At 32.4% G+C, this 24,144-nt stretch overlaps 4 protein-coding genes across 7 annotated transcripts in view; 2 read left to right on the top strand and 2 right to left on the bottom strand.

Annotated features, from left to right (window-relative positions):
- Nucleotides 1–1,994: 1,994 nt before the first annotated feature.
- On the top strand, nucleotides 1,995–11,470 carry PolZ1 (DNA polymerase zeta catalytic subunit). 3 transcript variants are annotated; one of them, XM_088197113.1, is made up of 19 exons: nucleotides 1,995–2,188; nucleotides 2,245–2,357; nucleotides 2,422–2,550; nucleotides 2,615–2,709; nucleotides 2,778–3,571; nucleotides 3,792–4,055; nucleotides 4,116–5,752; nucleotides 5,815–5,925; nucleotides 7,051–7,756; nucleotides 7,814–8,005; nucleotides 8,349–8,469; nucleotides 8,539–8,786; nucleotides 8,868–9,028; nucleotides 9,092–9,229; nucleotides 9,295–9,432; nucleotides 10,069–10,259; nucleotides 10,332–10,559; nucleotides 10,621–10,858; nucleotides 10,916–11,470. In XM_088197113.1, the coding sequence occupies exons 1-19, from the start codon at nucleotides 2,182–2,184 to the stop codon at nucleotides 11,063–11,065; spliced, it is 5,661 nt and encodes a 1,886-aa protein (XP_088053239.1). In that variant the 5' UTR covers nucleotides 1,995–2,181; the 3' UTR covers nucleotides 11,066–11,470. The 3 variants fall into 3 exon arrangements, with proteins under 3 accessions (XP_088053239.1, XP_088053240.1, XP_088053241.1); XM_088197114.1 differs by having other exon boundaries at nucleotides 8,868–9,032; nucleotides 9,096–9,229; XM_088197115.1 differs by lacking the exons at nucleotides 1,995–2,188; nucleotides 2,245–2,357; nucleotides 2,422–2,550; nucleotides 2,615–2,709 and adding an exon at nucleotides 3,641–3,720 and having other exon boundaries at nucleotides 3,520–3,571.
- A 707-nt stretch (nucleotides 11,471–12,177) lies between these two features.
- LOC148229933 (BRISC and BRCA1-A complex member 1-like) lies at nucleotides 12,178–13,220 on the bottom strand. The gene is made up of 2 exons (XM_088196862.1): nucleotides 13,046–13,220; nucleotides 12,178–12,977 (listed from the first exon to the last, which is right to left on the bottom strand). The coding sequence occupies exons 1-2, from the start codon at nucleotides 13,150–13,152 to the stop codon at nucleotides 12,233–12,235; spliced, it is 852 nt and encodes a 283-aa protein (XP_088052988.1). The 5' UTR covers nucleotides 13,153–13,220; the 3' UTR covers nucleotides 12,178–12,232.
- Nucleotides 13,221–14,599: 1,379 nt separating this feature from the next.
- On the top strand, nucleotides 14,600–17,176 carry LOC148229932 (RWD domain-containing protein 1). Its single transcript, XM_088196813.1, has 5 exons — nucleotides 14,600–14,735; nucleotides 14,813–15,006; nucleotides 15,075–15,218; nucleotides 16,483–16,669; nucleotides 16,737–17,176. The coding sequence occupies exons 1-5, from the start codon at nucleotides 14,666–14,668 to the stop codon at nucleotides 16,844–16,846; spliced, it is 705 nt and encodes a 234-aa protein (XP_088052939.1). The 5' UTR covers nucleotides 14,600–14,665; the 3' UTR covers nucleotides 16,847–17,176.
- Tusp (WD40 superfamily protein Tusp) overlaps nucleotides 17,177–24,144 on the bottom strand; it is a 44,737-nt gene continuing 37,769 nt past the window's right edge. The window contains exons 9-14 of one of the 2 annotated variants that reach the window (XM_088196811.1): nucleotides 23,965–24,095; nucleotides 20,452–22,498; nucleotides 20,159–20,390; nucleotides 19,932–20,112; nucleotides 19,666–19,866; nucleotides 17,177–19,008 (exon numbers count right to left, since the gene is read on the bottom strand). In XM_088196811.1, the coding sequence (XP_088052937.1) occupies nucleotides 18,892–19,008; nucleotides 19,666–19,866; nucleotides 19,932–20,112; nucleotides 20,159–20,390; nucleotides 20,452–22,498; nucleotides 23,965–24,095 (2,909 nt within the window). In that variant the 3' untranslated portion in view covers nucleotides 17,177–18,891. The remainder of the gene's footprint in view (nucleotides 19,009–19,665; nucleotides 19,867–19,931; nucleotides 20,113–20,158; nucleotides 20,391–20,451; nucleotides 22,499–23,964; nucleotides 24,096–24,144) is intronic. The other variant, XM_088196812.1, reaches the window with a different exon arrangement.

The following is a 24,144-nucleotide window of genomic DNA, read 5'->3' as shown; positions in this document are numbered from 1 at the left end:
GCGCCACCACGCGCCTCCAGCGAGAAGCCACCGAAGTGCTGCCGTAGACCAGGCTCGAGTGGACCACGCGTGACCCGTCACGCACCCGTAGGGCTACGCCCCCGCGACTCCGAGCTCGAACCGCATGTTCGGGGCCCGTCACGCGCGCGCCCTGTGTAGCTGCACCGACGCACCACAGGGCCCCGAAAGGTGCTCCCGGACATGCCCGTTCTTCTCGCGCCCCCTGGAGCCCTACGCGCCGCCCGGGTCTACACGTGTTCCACTCGACTTGGAGCGAAGCACGCCGCGCGTCACTGGAGGCCGCGCCGCCACACCATACGTCACGACTTTGCTACTTTTGCGCCGCCAGCATTTAATTCAACAGCAGCGCCAAGGCCCCCATACCTCCCCCTGGTTATAGTTCGCAATTGTAAATTGCTAGGGCCGGAGCCGTATGGGGGCCAATATAGATTTGTTATGGCCAAAACTGGTCGGCGCAGAAGTGGCGGTGTTGTGACGGCTCTCTCTCTCTTCCGGCAAGCTTGTAAGGGTTCGGACGCGTGCCGTCGCGCGTCCGCCCCATTCTTATAATGTAAACCGTAACCTCAAATAAATATACTACTGCAGCGGCTCAATCTGTGTCTCATTGCCACCCACCATCATCACAGCCCCTAAAATATTTATCCAAATTTTATTCTATTGTTGTTGAATGTTCTATTATTTTTTTGTTAAAAATGTTTGTACTTCTTTCTCTTACGTATTTCTTCCATTGTAAAAGATTTTTTATTGCACATAATTTGTCAGTCGATATGAGAATGTTTTCGTTGTTTTCTTTGATACTTATATTGGATGATGAACAAAGTTGCCCAAAAGTATGGCTTTTCATCGGTTTCATTTTAATTAATAAACCATGAAAATTACTTGATCCAATACTTCATTTAATATCTTAGGCATTGTCCTTGTGACAATTATTTTTCGATGCAAGAAACAGTAATGAAATATTATATTTGGATTGATTGTTTTCGCTAAAGTCACAAATCCTTTGATTGGTCCCATCATAGATGTTGCTCCGTCAATATAAATACTGACACATTGATCTCATGATAATTTTATCGTATTCAAATACGACATTATTACATAAAATAAGTCCTGACCAGCTTGACGGGTGGTCCAAACAATCCAAATTAGGACCACTGCTGTTTATAATATAATACATTAGAAAAGCAGGTACTAGAATCAGAGTTATTAACCGTCCCGGATATCCCAGGACTATATCAGAAAAATTTGACAGATACGATACAACTTCCTTCGACGGCGCAACAAACCGAATGAGTCATAGCGATTGACGCACCATCAATCGCTCATCATTCGAAACCGTAATAATTGATCAATCGCGATTGATCGTCTCCGGGATCCTTAAGATCTGCGCCTTGTCACTTATATTAATTGATTCGTCTACTTGTAATGCAAAGGGCATGTTAACAAGTTCACCTGCGACTGTTCTTTCAATGTTGCAGGACAAATCTTTCATTATTCTGTGAATCGTGTCATCAGATATCGGAGTCCTCAAAATTTTTCTCTTTACTTCTTTCCCCAAACATAATTGTCATTATTTCACAGCACACAGGTAAAGTGTATGATATCGTGTGTGGCTTTATTGTCTTCTCTGTTTACCTTGCGTTTTCAAAAGTTGTTTGAAGTCTTTTTTATTTTTTGATGAAAGATTTGTAAGTATTCTTTGTCGTACAAGCGATTGATATTTCGAGATGATTGTACAATTTTTTCTTCTGCGTCGTTTTCAATTGTACTAGTGCTCGCAGTAGCATTGTCATTATTGATATCAAGACGAGATTTATTTATGATGAAATTATTCATGACTCTTAATAAAAAGTGTAGAAATTTAAATTATTTGAAGAAAAAATATTGTTGGGATTTAATAGAAGTAAATATCAATTTATAATATCGAAATTATTACATATATTTTTTAAGCTAGTATAATTCTAACAAAAAGTTGCTTAGACCAAAAATTAAAACTAAAAGAAGGAAACTGTTGACACTTTGACTTGTCAAATCAAGTCAAGTGTCATTACTATGAATTATCATGACTTTATCTTATACGTGCAAAACTGATTAAACGCGGTTTTTTAAAAACATTTTTATTGTCACATAACGATTATATATTTCTTAACCCTAACATTCAATATGAACGGTAATACTACGCAATTTATAAATATTTACACCCTAATGTACATTAATATTTTACAGATAATTCCTCTCAATTTTCGGTGAGATTAGTCAACGTCGATTACTATTTACGTTCGCCAATTCCGGAACTCGATGTTATAACATCAGAATTTCGTGGTTCAGAAATAAAACAGGTATATGCATATTTAGATTTTTGTATATAAAATGATTATAAATTATTATAATAATATTTAATAGGTGCCAATATTGCGAATCTTTGGTGCAACTCCTCAAGGTCGTAAAACATGTTTACATATTCATGGTATATTTCCATATTTATATATACCATGCGAAGATCCAAATCCTCAGCCGAAACTTTTATATCAAGTATATTTTTATTACTTGTTTTAAATATAAATATGTTCTTATTATTATTCGTTTTTATTTTTAGATTGCCAATAGTATTGATAAAGCTATAAATATATCGTTTAAACAAACCAATTCAACAAGTCAACATGTATATAAAATTGTGTTGGTGAAAGGAATGTAAGTTTTTGTATTAGTATATTATTATGTGATTATGGATTGTTTTTAATATGACTGTACTTTTTTAGACCTTTCTACGGTTATCATCGGAAAAATCATCAATTTTTAAAAATATATTTTTATAATCCATCGCATGTTAAAAAAACTGCTGATTTACTACAATCAGGGGCTATAATGGGAGTGTCCTATCAACCGCACGAGACTCATTTAAATTTTGTAATGCAGTTTTTCATCGATTTTAATTTATATGGCATGAGTTTTATTAACTTGGAGCGAATCAAACATCGGAGAAAGAGTGGAGTATTAATATTTAATGAAAATATGTACTTACCGGATTCAATACAATGCACAAGTTGTTGTGAGTATGAAATTGACGGCTTAGCACATCATATTTTGAATAGGAAAGAAATATTAGATGGAAACTCAGGCGTTAATCCGGGCTTGGAAGCTTTGTGGTTCGACGAACGACAGAGACATAAGGATTTAAATATATCCAGCGATGTGACTCCGACGCAGTCGCAAATCAGAGATAACGTTGCTACGACAGAATCACACGAATATCACAGAAAAAAGCTTTTTGTCAAATTGACTGTTAATTCGGAATTATTGATAGATAAAAATGAAAGTGATTCTACATTATTAGACGATTCTATCACTCAAAATAATTTAACAAATAAATCTATATATCCTGCTGAGACGCCTGATGAAAAAGAGTTTTTAAACGCTACAACAGTTCAAATACATCAACCCTCGAAAACTCTAAATCAGACGATTGTAATTGAAGATGATGAAGATCAAAATTTTTTTGTGGACGAAGAGATTGTTTCTCAATGCTCACAAAAAGGAAATATGTCCGTTATGCGTAAGTGTAATTATTTAAAGCATATATTTGCATCTCTTATCTAATATTTTAAACTATGTCAATTCTCAGAAAAATTTGCAATGGAACAGTAAATAAAATTATTAAAAATATTTTTACTATTTTCTAATGCTATTTTAAATTAAAAAGAGGTTTTTAAATTTTTTAAATTCTTTATATATAAAAATATTTTTTATATATATATTTATAATTTTTATTTTAGTCGATAATGAAGATTTAGAATTTGTGGAAATGTTGAAAGATATGGATGACGTTGAACACGACAGCATATTAAGTTCCCAAGTCGAAAAAGACGATGAGGAAAAGGAAAATCAAGAAGACTTTACCGAAGTTGTATTAAGTAGTAGCTCTGATTTTGGTGGAGATATCCTTGAAGATGATCTCGATCAAACTTTACAATGGAACGATACATTAAAATGGGAAGATGTTGAACACATTTCTCAACTAGACGGCTCTTGGGATAAAGGTAAAATTATTTAATCATGTATCTATAAATTTTAGATTATAATTTATACATTTTTTATAGACGATGATTCTCAAAAATCAAGGAAATCTTTAAGATTGGGACTATCTAGACCGAAAGCACAATCCAAAAAAGTACGTAATGATGATGCTAAAATTGTTACTAAACCACCAAAGAAACGTAAAAACGCGCAGAATCTAGATGACCTAAGCGAAAAATTTAAGATTTTTCAAAGTCCATGTAAGACGCCGAAGAAATCTCCGAAAAAATCACCAAAGAAGATACTTGGAAATTATACTCCTTTAAGCGTCTACTTTAAAAGTACTCCATCGCCATGTAAGACTCCAACTACTTCGAAAAATATTGATTTAGAAAGTGAATCACAAAAGAAAAAAAGCTGTATTAAAAAGCTGAGTTTGAGAAAGAGAGCAAAGAATATATTCCACGATTGCTCTTCAAACGACTCTAACGCTGATGATAAACCTCAATCGATTTATAATGATGACGCAATTATTGTATCAGACTCGGATGATAGTGCATGCAAAGTTGATCATCATAAAAAATTCACAGCTTCTCAATACGACCGAGACAGTAATTTTATTCCTCAGCCTGGTACATCACGAATACAAGAGATAGACAATTCTTTTGTGATTAATTCAAGTCTCGAAGAAGAGAACTGTAGTGACTTTACACCACAAAAAGAAAACGATGATTCATTTGTAATCAATTCAAGTCTTGAAGAAGAGAAAGAAGTAGTAGATAACGCAATCATGAGTTTTTACGATACTAGCAGGTTTTTGGACTCCAGCGTTTTTCAATGTGCTCCATTAGATGAAACTATGATTGATAAAGTATCAAAATTAGACTCAATTCAAAATGAAAGCGTGTCGACGACTAAGAATTTAAGATTGTGGTATTCGGAAACTCCTCCTGAAGAACCGAAATTGTCTATAAATCTAAATAAAGTAGTATTGACTCCAAAACTTGATCCACCATCTCGTAATGAAATCATTGATACATTAGATTCGTTCAACATTCCGAGACATAAACATCTTGTTCCTTATTATTCCAATTACAAAGATGTAGGAAATCAAATTGAGATTGGTAATATCACCTTAAAATTAAAGAGCAATACTGTCGAGCATCTTAAAGACTTTCCCATAAGTTTATCTAATGTTAAAAGTATAAAATTATGGAGAGAGAAGCTGTTCTTAGAGAGTAATTTATCGCAATCGATGATCGTTTCTGATTTAGATACGGTACTATCCAATAATAGATCTTGCATTATAACACCAGTGATTCAACCACCCTCTTTAGATTCGGTCAACAGATGGATAGAACATCAAAAAGTGAAACATTCGGAAGCCCTAGAAATCAAATCTGATGAAAATAAAGAATCCGAGGTGTTCAAATTGTGCGTGCCTAATAGTCCTGGGCAAGATTTTGATAACAGTCAAATGGAAATGAGCTTATCGCCGTGTACTCCTATATCACAAAAATCTAGTGTTATTTTGACCCCAATTAGCGATGATGGTAATCCTTCAAAATTAAATAAAGATAAACAATTGATTGGTAATACTAATAGTCAAGGGTCTGAAGATTCTTTCGAGTGTGGTCAGAGAATCCAAGATTGCGATCTCGATGAATTCGGACCATCGCCCGTGTTGCCTTTGAAGAATGTGGCAGCTCAATTCAAGAAGGTAGGTTTCAAAATAAATTCAATATAAAATTGTAAATTTATAATTTTGATTTATATTTTTAGAAAAATGCATCTGAGTCGTACAACTATTCGGGAGAAGCAAGCAGAGGTAGCATTACAAACGATTTTAAATTTTCTGGTGAAAATTACCAAAATGCTTCTACTCACCATGAGGTGATTGCCTATAATATTAGATCTAATCTTTATCTCTTATACCTAGACACATTACTTTTTGGTTAAAAATTTATTATAAATATTACTCAGCAACATGACAGGTGTTAGCCCAAGGCGTTACAAGGGGATAAACACAATTAAGTAAATAGTAAGACCCCAGACTGAAATCAAAGTTTGTAAATGTATTTTATTCATTATTAACTATTAATACAATTTGCAATTATTGCAATATATGTAACTATGAACGACCTACATTAATTTTATCTTTATTTATTTTACAATTTTCCTCTGTGAAATTAGTAAAATCTAAGAAAACCTAATCTGTGATGATCAATCAAAGTCATAATTTTATAATAATAATAATCTCCTAGACACAATATGAATTTAAATACACTATGACCCATATGGGATAAAAACCCACGTTTTTAGGCATTTTAGATATTACACTCTGGTTATTTTAAGAATGTATAACCCCATCATAATGATTCGTAACTTGTGAGTGGTCAATTTACACTCAACGTGTAATCAGTAGGAGCGATATATTCTTAAATTAATGCAACTAAAGATAGTACAATAATTTCCTATTACTCTTAATATATTATTTTATAAAAATAATTGAAAATTCTAATATATCTCTAAACTAACTAGCCTAAGGACCTTTTAACTGTTGATTTACGCAGTAACTGTGCAACAACAAAAATTTCCACAAAGATATACATCACTTCTTTAACTTTAAATTAATTTAATTATGTTGTTTATATTATTGTCTAGCAGTACTTTTTTAATATTTCGATTTCATTAGATCCATAGTATTTCATGAATTGACATGCATTTTTCTGGCCAAATTCAAGGGGGTGAAAATGCCCCCACCTGGCTCCCCCAAATGACGTTCCTGTTTTCTAGCATAAAATAAAATAATATTTTTGAGTATTTTATCAAAATCGGTGTTTAAAAAAAATTAAATTCAATAATTATAAAAATAAGATCTACTCTACTCGTACATATAAAATGGATTATCATATCTTTGTGGCAAAAATATTATACATTTATTACCAGCAGCATATATATTTTATGGCGTTTTTACTCACAGTATATATCTAATTATTATTTTTTTATAAATTCCAGTATGAATACTTAACCCTATTGGCATTAGAAGTTCTGACTTTGGCTCGCGGCGACTTAAATCCTGATCCTCAAATCGATCCAATATGTGCCGTGTTTTATTCAATACTGAACGACTGTCCTGACAATCATGTTCTTCCGCAAAACGAAACCGGAATCATATTTTTAGATCAAGACGATTCTGATAAGAATTTAAAACTTATCTATCCGCAAATCATTAACAAGAAGGTGAATTTGATCAGAGTGAATCAAGAAAAAGATATCTTTGAAGAAATATTGAATTTGATATCAAAATGGGATCCAGATATATTATGCGGCTATGAAATAGAATTGTTATCTTGGGGATATATTTTCCAGCGAGCTTACGTTTTAGATGTTAATTTAATGTCTAAAGTATCTAGAGTGAACGTAGAGGATAAATACGCAAATTTTAAGAGAGATTCAGGCGATGCTAACAAGGATATTAAATTGATTGGACGTATCATGTTGGATGTTTGGAGATTGTTACGGCACGAATTAGCGTTGATGAGTTATACGTTTGAAAACGTTGTGTATCACCTTCTGCACGAAAGAGTGCCTTGTTACTTATTTAAAACTTTATCGTTTTGGTGGAGTCATCCGAAAAAATTATTAAGGACTTTATCCATGGAGTATTATTTGACTCGAGTGAGCGGAATTATCAGGATATTGCTTCAGCTTGATCTTATAGGTAAATTGTATGATATAGTTTGATAAAATTGTCGTTTATATTTATCGATTTATTTAGGAAGAACTTCTGAATTTGCTCGTGTTTTTGGGATACAATGGTATGAGGTTTTATCGCGTGGATCGCAATTCAGAGTCGAATCAATGATGATTCGATTGACGAGACCATTCAATTATGTACTAATTTCGCCGGGTATTCAACAAAGAGCTGCAATGAAGGCTCCTGAAAGCCTAGCTTTAATTTTAGAACCAGGTGAGATTTATAAAAGCGTCATTTAGTTAATGTATACAACATAATTAATACCAACATTTTTCAACTATATATATACATATATTTAAAAATATTGAGTAAATCAGTTTCTATAATAGTTCTTAATAAAAGTAATATTATAAAACAAACCTATCAGAGGTCAGAATTTGATTGTTTCTGTGATGATACTACTGGATACCGGGAAGTATTTCTATTAATGTCTAGTTACGTTTCATATCCAGAATAAAATATGGATTAATATTAAAGAAATTATATCACATTGATAAAAAAAGAATGAAAATATTATTGAATACAATAATATAGGTTATTTAAATAAAAATTACAGAATCAAGGTTCTATAGTGATCCAGTAATAGTACTCGACTTTCAAAGCTTATACCCTTCTATGATGATAGCATATAACTATTGCTATTCGACTTGCATCGGAAAAGTTGATAATATGGGAAAGTATGTTTTGTTGAATCATATTTATCTAAAAACTATGTACTAATTTATTATTGTTGATAACTGTTATAGAATGTCGCCATTTGAATTCGGTGCCTCACATTTATGCGTATCGCCTAATTTATTGAAAAAACTCAACGATCAAAATTATATCAATTGGTCTCCTTGTGGAATTGGATTTGTTAAGCCGACTGTTCGTAAAGGCATTCTACCTAAAATGTTGCAAGATATCTTGAATACAAGGTTTATGGTTAAGAAGTCGATGAAAAAGCATAAGAAGGATAAGACCTTGCAGAAAATATTGCACAATCGACAATTGGGTACAAAAAAATATATTATATTAAGTGATTATTATTTTAATTATAAACATTTCATTCTATATGTATGTAATATATTTTTAGGTTTAAAGTTGATCGCTAACGTTACATATGGCTATACCGCTGCTAATTTTAGTGGTCGAATGCCTTGTGTTGAAGTCGGCGATAGTGTCGTATCAAAAGGTCGAGAAACTTTGGAAAGAGCCATTAGAACAATTGAAAATACAGAAAAATGGAAGGCAAAGGTGTGTAATTAAATAGTTTATTATCTTAAAAATCTTATAATAAATCTACCTTTAATATTTTAGGTAGTGTACGGAGATACCGATTCGGTTTTTGTGCTTGTTCCTGGCAGAAGCAAAGAAGAAGCTTTCGACATCGGCGTCGAAATAGTTGAAGCTGTAACCAATGATAATCCAACACCGGTTAAACTCAAATTAGAAAAGGTAATCATAAATCTTATATATAAGAATATAATCTAGTTAATATTTGTATATTTAAATATTCATAGGTTTATCAACCGTGCATTTTACAAACTAAGAAACGATACGTCGGATATATGTATGAGAGTAGAAATCAAGAAAAGCCTACTTACGAAGCGAAAGGCATTGAAACAGTACGAAGAGACGGATGTCCAGCCTCAGCAAAGGTAATTAATATAAGAAACATACAGATCTGTGTAAAAAATTCTGAACTCGCGAGAATAAATATTTTTTTAGTAGTTTTATATGGTAAAGTTCCGTAATTATTCCAGACAAAATTTATGCAGACACTAATTATTCTAGACAAAAATTATTTTTAAAATTATATAAAAAAAATTACATAAACATTTAAATTGTTCAACCTCAGAGCTCAATGTGTAATTATAATAAAATAAAATTTCAATGTAAACATTGGTATACAGTAGACTCCCCAATAACACGGTAAATTGAGGACGTGCTATTTGAGGGAGTGTTGTTGGGGGATTAGAATATACTTAGCTATACTAGCCTTTCAAAACTAGTGTTCCAAACGAGTTCATCAATAACAATGGATGTCATGTACGTCACTTCTTTTCACATATAAGAAATATAATTCATTAACAATATGTGTTTAATATGACACAGCCATTTTAAACAAACAGCAAGCACAACATTTCTATCACTGACCTTTATGGTGTTCTAAAATCTCGGAATATCCCTTGTGGTTTAACCCTTTGAGTAGTGAGTTAATGTACGGCGATACCGCTCAAAGGGTTAATATAATATATCAATATTATAATGCATTATTAACAAAAATTAAACAGATTTTAGAAAAATCTTTACGCATCCTATTCGAGACTTGTGATGTCAGCAAAGTCAAGTCATACATTTGCCGCAAATTTCAAAACATTATTGAAGGAAAGTGCAATATACAAGATTTCATTTTTGCTAAGGAGTTTCGCGGCATGAATGCTTATAAACCCACAGCTAGTGTCCCGGCCATGGAAATCGTCAAGTATGTAAAATCTTTATTCTGTTATAAAATCATTTTCATGTTATGATGTGCTTATATCTATTGAAATTTCAGACGACGTAAACAGATTGATCATAGGTATGAACCTAGAGAAGGTGAACGTGTGCCTTATGTGATTGTGAACGGAGCTCCTGGTCAGATTTTATTGCAATCTACCAGGAGCCCTCGTGATTTATTGTTAGATAGTTCGTTACGCCTCAATTACAATTATTATATCACAAAGGCTATCATACCGCCTTTGAACAGATGCTTTACATTGATCGGTGCTGATGTGAATCAATGGTAATTAAATTATCTAACGTATTTTTTGCTTAGGGCAGTCGATACATAATTAATGTTTTAGGTACGCGGAATTGCCTCGAAAACAAGTACAGCTTTATCCGATCCTTCAAGACGAAAAGCAGGTCGAAAATAAAAAGATTACAATATCGCAGTATTTTTCCAAAGTCAATTGTGCGGGTTGTGAAAAGCAAACTATGGGCGGTCTGTGCGAGTCCTGTATTGAAAAACCGCAAGCTACGATGTTAACTTTGCATACAAAAATGAATGCATGGCAAAGAAAATATAGATTGACTCAAAAGGTATACATATTGTAATATGCTTATAATTTTATCTTTTGATTGATTTTTTTTATATAGATGTGTCAGTCGTGTTGTGGTCGAGCCACTCAATTAAAGTGCTCTTCAATGGATTGTCCAGTTTTGTTTCTTTCCAATGGTTTAAAACAAGATATGAAGCAAATACCGTTTATTTTACAAATGGAGAAGAAGATGCTGGAACTTTTTTGATATACAATGATTGAGGGATCTAGTCAAATTATACACAACTACAAGATTTTGCCACAAATATAACTTTATTTATCTGTTTAATATAAGTATGTGACTATTTTAACTTTGTCATTGAATGTTTCTCGGCAGATATTGCTCAATTTTATTTTTAAAAATTCTGGCAAAATTTATGTAAAACCTGATAATAATTGTTTTTAAATTAAAAAATGTGAAAGAAATGAACAGATATTTTTACAAGGAGTAATATATTTTTATAATAAAATTATAGTGATATTTTTGTAATTGCCATTATTCACTTGTATTATTTATTTATATGTATTTTTTTTTAATATAATATATAGATCCTAATATATTATATTTTATAATATAACATTGTTTGGGACAAATATAATTTATATAAAAACCCGTATTTTCTTTCTTTTGTTTCAAATATCTTGGCATATAAATGGCAGTGTTGCCCAAATAATTTTTTTCATGAATTTCTTTTAACGTGTTACTTAACCTTAATGACGAAAACAACATTTTGTGTGGTCTAGCTTTCCTCGCCACTGTTTGTCATGGCCTATCAAGATCAAGCAACATTATCGGATAAGGTATTATCTTTTATTATTATTAAGGTTAATACTAACTTGCCTCAAGCTCATCTAAGTAATAGTGTTCCCTTTGACTGATTTATTTACAGTAAATTAATGAGGTTGATCGCGTGTTTAACATTTATTTAACACCGCAAAAGTAAATTGTTATACGGCTTTCAGATCGCTTGTTTGTAATATTGTATGCTTAGGATTTTCTACAATAGTTTGACATCCTGTTTGTTATAAATATCAAGTTTATTAATTACTTTTAAAAACAACTACATTGTCTACAAAGCATACCAGTCTTATCAATATAAAAATATTAACCCTTTAAAGGTTTCCCTCAGCATTTTTCTTTTTGTATGTTTGGCATGTTAGCAAATGCTATTTTACAACATGCTAGTCAAAAAAGCAAGCGGATGAATTCTCTTTTTTTGACAAAAATGATTTTATCGTATATTATAAGAAATATAATATGTTAAAGATAGGATCAGGAAAAATTGAATAGGAATAAGTTGATAAAAAATTAGTAAAATATACTTATATAGATATATTATTTTTATGCATAAAAATGAATTACAAATTAAATAACTTAAATATTATACGAAGCAAACTTTTGAAGGGGTCTTTGTAACGGATGCGCCAATAACTTAGCTCCGATTTCTCTCAATTCTTTTTCCTGATTTTCCGCTTCATACATATAGGAATAACCGTTATCTAAGCTCTGCAAAGCACTGTATATCTCTTCGCATTTGAAATTGTTACATTCCTTATCATGACAATACAAGACGTCAAACATGAAATACGGATATTCCTTAAAGATGCTCTCGAAAAGCCTATTATCCATCAGCTTTGGAATGCAGCAAGATCTGCGGTATATCACAATCATTCTAACGAAATTCAACGGTGGTACTAGATTAAAATCAGGCTTCACCGCTTCGCACAAGTCTTTCCTTTTATAGACTAGATCGAACAATTGCGATATGTCGAATTCGTCCTTCTCGCAGGGATCTTGCGTGTAATCTTTTAAAAACGTAACTAGCTCGTCTATCTTATCGGTGAAGTCGACCGCCCATTCGGCTTCGGATTCTTTTAAAATCACCAAGGAAAACTCGCTCCTGCTATTAATCGCTTGTTTGGTATGAAGAAAGAAGTTCAAAACACTAATAAGCGTATCCATCGAAGTATCGTTCGAGTCTTCATCGGATTTTAAATTTTCAGAACATACATCGAAGCAAATTATTATCTTTTCTGGAACGCTAACGTTTGGAAGCGCCCTGGCTGGTATTGTATCTACTATCTCTATCTCTTTCTCTTCTATTATACTGACTTCTTCACTAAAATATATAAAAAAAATATTTATATGACATTATATTGTTGAACACAATCAAAAAATCAAAATTACTTTTCGCTATCACTATCATCACAAACAATGTTTACAACAGCTTTAGTATTCGTAGATTCGGTATCAGAGCTCATTTTTGGTACTATAGATTCAGTGTCAGAGCTCATATCAAACTTGCACAATATTTGACAATTAAGACCTGATAAGTGTCAAACTTCAGTACATTTTTTGGTCTAAAAATATAATTTTTTGACCTAAGATTATTTTAATTTAAAAAATAATTTTCAATACCTTGCGCTGACACGTAAAAAACATTAAAATATAATACATTTTTCTAACATTAAAATACAGAATGGCACAAAAATATATTTTTGGGGTCACTGCTTGTCAGCATTATAAATGTCTGATCCGATCTTTAATTGGAATTGTGTGATTTGCAAGCTGATCTTTATTACTCCGAAATAAGTGAAAAGGGAAAATATTTATCTAAGTTATTATCAGCAGAATATTATCGAGTTAATAAATCATGCTCGGTAGCATGTATCTTTGCGAAAGCACATTCTCTACAATGAATTTTATAAAATCTAGATACAGATGTTCATTGACAGATAAAAATTTATTAAGATTGATTTGGACCACAAATTTTAAAATAGATATATCTTTATTAGTAAACGAAGCCAAACTATCACAGAGGTCTCATCAAAACCAAGTTTAAATTTATTATTTTGTATATTTTTTCTAATTTTAATCAAAAGTGTATTTTATTTAATTTTATTAAAAAAATTGTCTTAGCTATATTTAAGAAGTTTCTTATTTATGTATTTACAATAAATTATAAAAGGATTTGCAAACTCTACTAACGATAAAAATTTTCAATAAACTTAATATAGGTACTAATTGCAAGACCTTCCAATGCGGTTTAAAGACATTTTTTTTAATTTTAATGCGGCGCCTCCGACTTGTTAAATTATAATTTAAATTAAATACTTGTTCATATAAGGCATTAATAATATTTGGGGCAAATTCAACAAATATATTTTTTGATATAATGGAGCACAAACGTATTTATTTTAAATGGCCAAATAAACCCAGAGGGTAAATCATAATTCTTCAAGATCGTGTTGTTAAGTGATTTAAAAATGAAAAATCGCGCTTTTTGTTTTAACAATTGATTTTTTCTTTTTTCCTGTATGTAATTTTTCTATTATCGTTCAGCATAGTGTAACTGTAGTGCAATATTATATATTATTTTTACATTACTATTTTTTAAGGTTTAAAGAATATTATTATTAAATAAAAAAGTACACCTTTATAAACTCGCTCTTAATGTTTTTGACTTGTTGGATGAAATATACAATAATCCATTCAAGAGATTAAATGGGACGGTGTTCAATCGACCAGTTTTTGAGAAAATTGCAATTACAGCAAAAATTATTTTTCCATATCATCTTTATGTATTACCAAAAAAAAAATGAGCACATAATTAATAATATAAAAATATTCATATTTATATACTATAATTCATATCACATAATAATTAATATATCGCTTACGATAATAAATATTTATAATACTCTGGTATCAAAGATCCAATACGTATGTTCACGAACGCACGAGTCAGGTTCGCGAACATCCGTTTGCGGCCGGCATGGATCGTGACATCTGATTGAAGCTGCAAACATGGACTATGAAGAGGAACAAGCCAGCGAATTGGACACGCTTGAATCCATATACTGCGATGATATCGAGGGTCAGTCAATTTTTAAAATGCGCTTTATTTATAAAAAAAATCTTTCATTTACACGTTTCCTTCACTTACTAAAACAGTGATCAACGCAAATTACCCAAGAAAACTGAAAATTAAGTTGAGAGCTGCCGAAGAAGACCCGGGATTACTATGCAGTCTCGAAGTTACGCATACGCGTACTTATCCAGACGAGCCTCCCGATATACAAGTTGAAGACAGTGAAAACTTAGAAGATAGTGATAAGGAACAATTAAGACAACACTTAATTGAACTAGTAATGTTTTATTCTTTGTCGTGTGCACAGTTATATGTGCTGTCTTTGACGATTTTATTGAATTGCAGGCGAAAGAAAATTTAGGTATGGTTATGGTATTCACTTTAGCGGCCGCCGGTCAAGAATGGCTAGAGACCAAATCCGATCAAATTAAGAAAGATATGGAAGAAGGAGCTCTCAAGAAAAAACTAGCAGATGAAGAAGCGGAGAGAGTAAATATATACAATATTAATTTCTATTTTTGACATTAATTTATTTTTATTTAAAATTCTGGTTCTAAACAAAAACTTCACACCAAATCTGGATTATTACTCGAAATTGGCTTTTGCTTTAAAATAAAAATAAAATCACGAATCAAAAACAACTGAACTACTGTTAAATAAACTTTTCTATATTTTTTAATTTCGCTAAGGTATTGAAATTAACCCAATTCGTCATTCCAAGTCGGAAGCGAAGTTGAAGTTCTGTGATCAAATTCCTGACTAGAAGTTTTGATGTCCTAACAGAAGTAGTAGTCCAACGTCCCTCTTAGTCTCCAATATTTTGACCAATCCAGATGATTCAGGGCAGAACCAGACTCCTTGTTTTTGTTTAATACATATCTTATTAGATTTTTTGGAGTATGTAACTGTAATGATAGAGTTGAAATTGTGTATATTTGACTATGTGGTACCTGCTCATGAAATAAATTTGGCATTGATCCTATCTTATTTAAGTAATTAATAGTTTTAGTGAATATTGTTTCAGTAATATTAATGATATCTGCATAATTCCTCTTTTAATAACTCCAATTCTTAATAAATATGAGGGACAATAATTACGGGTGATCCTGACAATTGATTCACCTTGGAAAATTCGATTGCACAACCCACCAAGCAAACAAAACGCTATAGACGCGATCGAAAGAATATGCCACAACAAAATTAACTACGAATTCATTAAATTGTTGATTAATTCCATGCTTTTTCAGGTTTTAGTAGTATTTTACATAATTACTGTTTATTCAAAATAGTTTTATAATTTATTTCATAGTTATTTTTAATTAATGCTTTTTATTTTTTGTAATGTGTAATACTTCAATAACCATTTAAAGAGTTGGAAAAATATATACATTTATTTAAAATATAACACATCTTTAGTTATATACAAAATATGTTGATTTTGAAGGTAGTGTTTTTTGAATATGACTTGTGAAATATCGAAAATAATCTGAGTATAAAATTAGACAATATAAGAAAAATATGTATGTATATATGATAATTTAACAAAAAATTCACTCACTAATTCCTTAAGTAGAATATATAAATCGTCATTAGTATTTTTAATACTATAAAATAATTAATCACACAAACGTAAAAAAAGTATCACCAACCCCGCGTTTCTAATGCTTATATAATACGAATTTTATTATAATATAATATTAGATAAAAAATAGACCCACAGTTACTCCTCTGTATAATAAAACTGTATTTTCAGAAACGATTCGAAGGTACCAGAGTCTCGGTCGAAACATTTTTAGCATGGAAAAATAATTTTGAATTAGAAACTGGCATTGCGTCCAGAAGGGAGAAAGAGTACAAAGAAAACAGAAAGCTCACGGGTAAAGAGTTGTTCTTGCGCGATACTACTCTGAATGAATCCGACCTTAAATTCCTCGATGATGGTAATAATTTTATATTATCCACCACAATTTTAATTATACATAAATTAAATTAAAATAAAATTTTCAGGCGATGCTGTCAAAGTAGACGAATCTTTGTTCCAAGATCTGGAGGACCTCGACATAACTGACGAAGAAGACGACGATTACGTACCGGGTGAAAGCGAGGATGATAATTGATTTTTATATAAAATAAAAATTACGTGTTAAGGTTTCATCAATCGTGCGACACATTTATTATGTCTTTATATACGTATTTACCCGATCGCTGCTTTTAGTTCAGACTATTGCCAGGAACATTATAATATATTTAAAGCAATGCCATTTCATGAAACTTGTAAAGTTTTGCTTTATTATTTATATATGGGCATTATATTGCATAATGTGTTTTTAATAAATCAAATATTTTTATACACTAAATGAATCACTGATAATTGCGAGTTATAATGAAGTGTTTTGCGTAAATTAACATCGTTGAGTAATTGATGGAAATAAATTTTTACACAGTTATTTATTGTTTTTTTAATAAATTAAATTTTATTGTAAAACATAAAGGTCATATTTACATCACAGTTCAAATTATTATAAATAAAAACACATTTTTTTAGAAAAATGTTTTAATATGAATTTATTAAAAAGTGTTTTAAAAATAACCGCCAATATTTTTTCATAACAAAAACAACGCTGCAAAAAAGCTGACACACTCAAATGTGGCCATTTTTAATAGGTTGTCTACAACAGTCGTAAAACATAGATGGAATGTATAAATAAAACGATTCACACAAAAAGACGACAAGTTTGGAAATTATCGTATCAATTTTACATTTCGTACTTTAGAATCCAAGTCAGTCGTCAAAATTAATCTTATCAACGTCGTGGACGGTTCGATTATGATATTTCGTATGAAATGTGTTTGAATGTTCAATTTATTAATAATAAATAAATTAAAAACTGCCAAATATAATTAATTATGAATACATCAATTAAATATGCAACAAAATTTAATTAATCTACTATAGAGATCAAATAAAATCAGTCCTATTTCATTTTATATTTTAATAAAACTATCACAAAAAGACGACACATAGATATGTGTATGTGGATTAAATATAAATTTATGTATTCGCATCATCATGTAACATCGATGAAATAATTTCTACACATTTTTTATGTTAACTAGTCACGTTACAACAATACAAAAAGTTCTATATAATATATATTTGTTTTAATAATAATTCTATCACATACAAAACTATACATGCTAGGAGACATTGTTTTCAATCTAACAATAAAATAATATAAATAAATAAAAGATGCAAAATATTCAACAACAATATCATAACAGTAAACGAATAAAGTGATCAGGCACCGATTAAAAACTTAAAATAAAAACTTGTGATATGTGAAGGGAGTAACTTTACGTTACGTATTATTACCGTCTAGAGGAAAACATTCAATAACATAAACAAAACTTGTATAAATATCAATCGATTGCTGATCTTCAACGATAGTCTTTGGAATTACGCTTATGAAAGTATTTTTATTCTTTTTCACTATATTATTTACATTTACAATAATTACGCTAATAATTTACACAATGCCAGGACACGTATACGGCATTTTGATTGGTACGATTTTTAATTATATAAAATATTTATATATTTTTTATATTCTCAATATTATTTATTTAATAAGATAAAAGTGCAATCAATTCATAAAGCGTTTATAGTAGGATTCCAGTTTATATAATATTTTGCATCCAGATACGAATAAACAACAATATTTAGATACGTTAAAACCATGCAACATTCAATAACGAAAATTAATAAAAAATAAACATTCAGCCATATAATGTCCTTGGCTTCGTTAATATTAATGGTTAATTTATAACTGTAATATAAAGCTTTTTATTCACACAAACACAATGAACAACATTCAATTCTGGTTATTAAATAAAACAATAATTTATGCACTTTATATATACATAGAAATCAATTAAAATTGTATAAAAAAATTCACCTAAACACAATATGTATGTATATAACAAACTCAATCTTCGTAGAATATCATTATTTATTCTATACTCAATTCCAAGTCGGAACATTTCGTTAACATGTTGAAGAATAGAAAAAATTGATGTTGATCTTTAGGCTCGAGAGTCGATTCTATATCTCAAAATTCAACTTAAGTCTATAAGTATATTAATTTTTAATATAGATAATAAATTATTTCAGACGCTGTGTGACGTTGGCGAGAGCGACGGCAAACGCTTGCAGTGCGGAGAAAGGATATTGGAAATCGAGAGTGTAAGCATTTCCATCTATCCTTCCAAATTGCATCACCTAAAAAATTGAAAATACACTTTGTAAAAAAAACAATAGTAATAAATAAAGGTCTGATCACCAATTATTTTTCTTGGAACGCAGTTGCTTTTTAGTAGTAACGGTGCATAAATAAATCTAGCAGCAGAGAACAAGAATTGATGATCTGACTCTTAGTATATGTATAAATATTTTTTTTAATATAAAATAAACTTGTAAACAAATTATTATAATAATATACGTACTTTTATTTTAAAATCATAACATCTTTAAAACACTAGTTTAGTGTTCCCGGTTATATTTTATCCTTTAATTTAGATGCACGAGGAAAGTATTTTATTAAATTCCTGTCATATTGCGCGACTGTATTTGTGACTTAGGATTAAGCAACAACAAATAGGGAATTGAATCAATGGTATTTTGCTATTTAAGAAATGGTATTGTAACCAACCGTACAAGTTTTAACCGATTACATTTTTTCAGTAGTGTAATAGGACTACCAACCTTGAGAGTTAATTTGTGCTGTGGTAATTGACTTAAATCTTAACTAAAGAACTGGTAGCTTTTTCTTTATCCGTTATTTTGACAACTTAGTTAAATAAATGTGCTACAACTGGCATAAGCTCTTGAATGTATAGATAGATTTCATCGACAATTTTTATTATACTATCTAAATACCTGTTTGCCCCTGAATTCTATCTGGAAATTTTTAGCCGACTCCTGCGTCACTCTACCGCCAAAGTCCAGCTGGTACACTTGACTACTCTCGTTCCACATGGGCGCTTTATTGTGCATCACAAATTCCCTTCGTACAGGCGCACTTGGCTGCGAATTCCAACCGCTTCCGTTGCCTATCGGTTCTATCTTACCCCGCTTGAGCTATAATAAAAAAATATTTATCAATAGTGAACCAATAGAAACACATTTTCTTGTTCTTATATTACCTTCTGCCGCAACTGCGCCTTCTGGAACGTTTCTAGATCCCTGTAATTCTTTCCATTGATGACATCGTCTCCGGAAAACGTACCCATTTCGTCGTCCGAGCTCTCTTGATTTTTACTCTTATTTCTACGCCTCCCCAGTAATGGCGAATTGAGTATATGTTTCCTAAAATCAATCGGTTTCCTAAAATTATTATTAGTATTTATATGTAATAAACAAAAATAGAAACCTAATGGGAGAAGCTGAAGCAGTCCGTTTGTTCTTCTTAGATGGTGCCGGACTCGCTGGCGAAGATCTCGGTAATCTTGATCTGGGCGCTGGAGAAGAAGGAGGAGTATCGGTGCCGCTTAAACCTCCTCTATCTCTCACTCTATACAACAATTGTTCTAAAGTTGCTAGAGCTGCTCCCGATAGAGTCGTTCCGCCTCTTTGCTCAACCGGGCTTGGAGTCGTTGCACGTTCTATTTGCCACATAAAAAAACATTACTTATTCTTCATTTAAAATATTATATTAAATATTACCTATTTCGATCTCGCTCGCATTGCTACCAGGTTTTGGACTGGAACTTCTGCTTTTATCCGATCCTGATGAATACTTAGTCTCTCTAAAACCGCCTTTAGATCTTTTGCTCGGAGTACTAGATACGGTCGGATTCAAACAAGCACAGCACACGTAATTCTCAGCATTTTGCAAAGTACTCGCAGCCGACGAAGGCGTGATGCACTTGCACAAACTACACACGGGCAAATCTTTCTTTCTTCTGCTCTTCAAAGGAGTTTTAGAATTTGTAAAGAAACTAAGTTTAGGAAATTCTTTACTACTCTTACTAGGCCTACTTATACTAACGTTATTATTGGAAATATTACTACAATCTTCGTTACTCTTATCCGTAGGTGACTTAACTACGTCTATAGTTTCGTATTTGTTCTCTTCTACTAAAGTTTTACAGCTTTCTTCTATGTTAGTAGGCAACGGTGTAATGTCGTTCAAGGTGTGCGTTATCAAAAACATGTCGCTCGAATCCAAGCTCTTTGATTTTCCGCAACCCTTCAAATTCGGAGTTCTACTCTCGTGCAATTTGAAATTGGCACTCTGAACGTTGTGCTTTTTCATGTTACGCCTATTACAGTTTTGCTTCTTCTTATTGACCAAAACCAGTCTTTTAGGTGCTTCTTTGCGCAGCATGGCAAGCGTCACTTCGCAGGGAACTAACTGAGATTGTACCACGTCTAGGTATCCGACGCTGCAGCTCCTGATCATTTTATCGGCGATGGGTGCGCTTCCGACGGGCAAGCCTGACGTTATTTTACGACTACAGGAACTCTCGACGGAAACTTCAGAAGGAAACGTTCCTATGGACTCTTCGTCTATGTATTTCAAATCGTCTTTTTTATAATCATATGACGGCGAAGGTGATTTTTCTTTTATATTGCAATGTTTAAATATTGAAGGATATGTTTCGTGATGCAATGTATTTGTACTTTTTTGATTTTGAATGTGTACATTAGCTTGAGTCGACGTTGGGTCCGACTTATTTCCGTTCATGATCCTATTCTCTATGTGTGACTCCATTTTCTTGATTAACACCTGTCTATTATGATCTAATGACAAACTGAACGACGATTGATGATTGTGACATTCTGAATTTGATATGCTAGATTTTACTTGCTGTATATTTTGAGAAAAGTCTGAGCCGGAACTATGATAAGACATCATAGTTTGCGCAGGAGGACGGTCAAATATTATATCACTAGGAGCCACTGCATTCTTAGGCGATTGTAGTGTCGGAACGGAACCTTCGCAGCACAAAGGTGATATGGCATGTCTGCCCGGACAGTGCGAAGAACCGCTCCGCTGAGAGCTTGATGACGGACCGCTTCTAATTATGCCGCAGCTTGGACTGTAATTCCCGTTGCTGATAGGACTGGAATGACTTCTGACGGAACTACTGGAATAATGCTGCGTGTTGAGCGGTAAAATTGAATCATTTCCTTCTCTGATCTGACTTCTACTATATCCAGCTTGATTCATAGCGGTCTTTGACGTTCCGTTAACTCTTAAAGATTCACAATAACTAACCATCTCTGCCAAGTCTATATATGGGAATTCATCTTCGTACGACTCGGCTCTAGCCAATGCGGGCATCAGATTGTTGTTGTTGCTCGTCGTTGAAGTTGCTTCGTTTTGTTGTTGTTGGTTGTTTTGGTGAAAGAGCGATGATTTGGCACGTGATAATATGTTTCCTCTAGGAGACATGGGCGCTATTACTGTAGGATTGTCGTAATTTGCATTTCTACTTTTGTGAGAAGGGGACGGGTGCTCTCCGGCTGGCTGAAAGACTTCTTCTTCGTCCTCGGAGAATATGTTCGGATTAAAATTAGGATCTGGACCTATCGGTAAATTATCTCTCAACTCGGTCATAACTAAAGTCATTTGTCTCGGTTGGAGATGAAGCAAAGAAGTTTTATACGTGACTTGACCAAGATTTGCTGGTATATTTTTAGCCAAACCGTGAATTTTAAACTTTGTACCCCAGATGTTTGAAGTTACTTCTACCAACGGAACATCCTAAAAAAAAAAACTAAATATATGAGAAGACAATACACATAGTCATAATAGTGAGGCACCCATTAAAATGCATAATTCTTTACAACTGCATATCCTGACCAAATATTATCCAAAACATTAAAATGGGTCAGTAAATACCGGATGGTACTGGAAGAAAATTAATATAGACAGAAGTTTTTAAATTTTTTCTTTGAGGGATAATTCTTAGAATCAGGGACGTTATTTCAGTCGTTTCCAGGGGGGGGGGGGCGAAAATTGGTAGTGAGTAGTCTTTTTTAATATTTAGATTTCATTAAAATTCATAGTATTTAATTACAGAGAATATTACTGCTATAAGTTAAAGTGTGGCCGAAGACCCGGTATTGCCGATTCGTCGGCGTTCGCAGCTTTTGGGCTTTTCTCCCTTTGGCGCATTTAGAATCTGGACTCGTATAAAATTCTGATAACAAAAAACTGAAGCCCAGAGATCATAAACAACAAAGAATTTACGCAGATTGTGCGTTAAAGCAGCAGGAAGTTGATGCTGAATTTTTAAAGAAAATCTTCTTCTCTGATGGGCAACATTTCTGCCTCTCTGGGTGTGTGAATAAGCATAATTGCCGCATATGGGGCGAGGAAAATCTTCATGTGATTCACGAGAGACCATTACATGCCCAAAAGTGACTGTTTGGTGCGCATTGTGGTCAGGCGGCGTCATTGCTCCTTACTTTTTTGAAAACGATGAAGGTCAGGCTGTAACAGTCAATGGTGAGCGCTATATGCGCATGATAACCGATTATTTTTGGCACGAAATTGAAGATATTGACGTGGAAGACATGTGAAGCCAACAAGATGGCGCAACTTACTACACATCTGATGCAACGTTGGATGTTTTGGTGCACATTATTTCACGTTTTAGTGACGTCAACTGGTCGTCAAGATCATATGACTTAACGGTTTTTTATGTCTACGAAAAAGTCATCGAAATTTAATTTATAATATTTTTCATAATTAATTAAATACATCAAATGTTCGATTAATAAAAAAATCCGAAGATGTCCTTAAATTTGCGTGTGTGTTTTTTTAAATAAGTTCGTGAACTGAAGTTGGATCATACTTTACGCATGAACGTACATACGTCAAAGAATCGGTAAAGAATATCATGCTTATTGCGTCGTAAATACAGTCAAGCATGTAGATGAAAGCATTATGATCTGAGGTTGCACGGAAGCAGTAAAGGTAGGAATCATGTCCATGTAAGAGGTCACATGAATTAAAAAATAATTAAATTCACTAATGGATCTATTATAGAAGAAAATTATCTCCGTATACGTCATAAAGGTTTGCAGCTGAATCAAAATTTAGAGAGGGCCTACTAAGTATTAAACATAGATAAACTATGTTTTCTCGAATTATAAATATGTATTAGTAGGGTACCTCACTATTTTAGCTCGGGCAGTACAATACGTTAATAAAAAAATATTTACTTCTGGCAGAGAATCGATGTAAGTAAGCTCATCAACACTTTCCACGACTTCCTTTTCGACTGGAGGCTGACTTTTAGTACTTCTATGCCTTCCTTTCTTTCGCCTTTGTAGTCGTGGAGATCCACTACAACCTAATATTAACACAATAAGATTAATACTTATTATTATATCATATAATAC

The sequence above is a fragment of the Plectrocnemia conspersa genome, unplaced genomic scaffold (genome assembly GCF_051122295.1).
Source record: "Plectrocnemia conspersa isolate PC_06_02 unplaced genomic scaffold, ASM5112229v1 ptg000011l, whole genome shotgun sequence".
Taxonomy (NCBI): domain Eukaryota; kingdom Metazoa; phylum Arthropoda; class Insecta; order Trichoptera; family Polycentropodidae; genus Plectrocnemia; species Plectrocnemia conspersa.
The sequence above is the reverse complement of the archived record's forward strand: the minus strand, read 5'-3'. Positions and strand labels throughout refer to the sequence as shown.

Coding starts and splice junctions, on each gene's coding strand:
- PolZ1 (XM_088197113.1), top strand. Junction 2,710..2,777: donor ATTGTGTTGGTGAAAGGAAT/GTAAGTTTTTGT, acceptor GTACTTTTTTAG/ACCTTTCTACGGTTATCATC. Junction 9,433..10,068: donor GATGTCCAGCCTCAGCAAAG/GTAATTAATATA, acceptor AAAATTAAACAG/ATTTTAGAAAAATCTTTACG.
- LOC148229932 (XM_088196813.1), top strand. CDS start 14,666: ATGGACTATGAAGAGGAACAAGCCAGCGAATTGGACACGCTTGAATCC. Junction 14,736..14,812: donor ATACTGCGATGATATCGAGG/GTCAGTCAATTT, acceptor TTACTAAAACAG/TGATCAACGCAAATTACCCA. Junction 15,219..16,482: donor CAGATGAAGAAGCGGAGAGA/GTAAATATATAC, acceptor CTGTATTTTCAG/AAACGATTCGAAGGTACCAG.
- LOC148229933 (XM_088196862.1), bottom strand. CDS start 13,152: ATGAGCTCTGACACTGAATCTATAGTACCAAAAATGAGCTCTGATACC. Junction 12,978..13,045: donor GATGATAGTGATAGCGAAAA/GTAATTTTGATT, acceptor TATATATTTTAG/TGAAGAAGTCAGTATAATAG.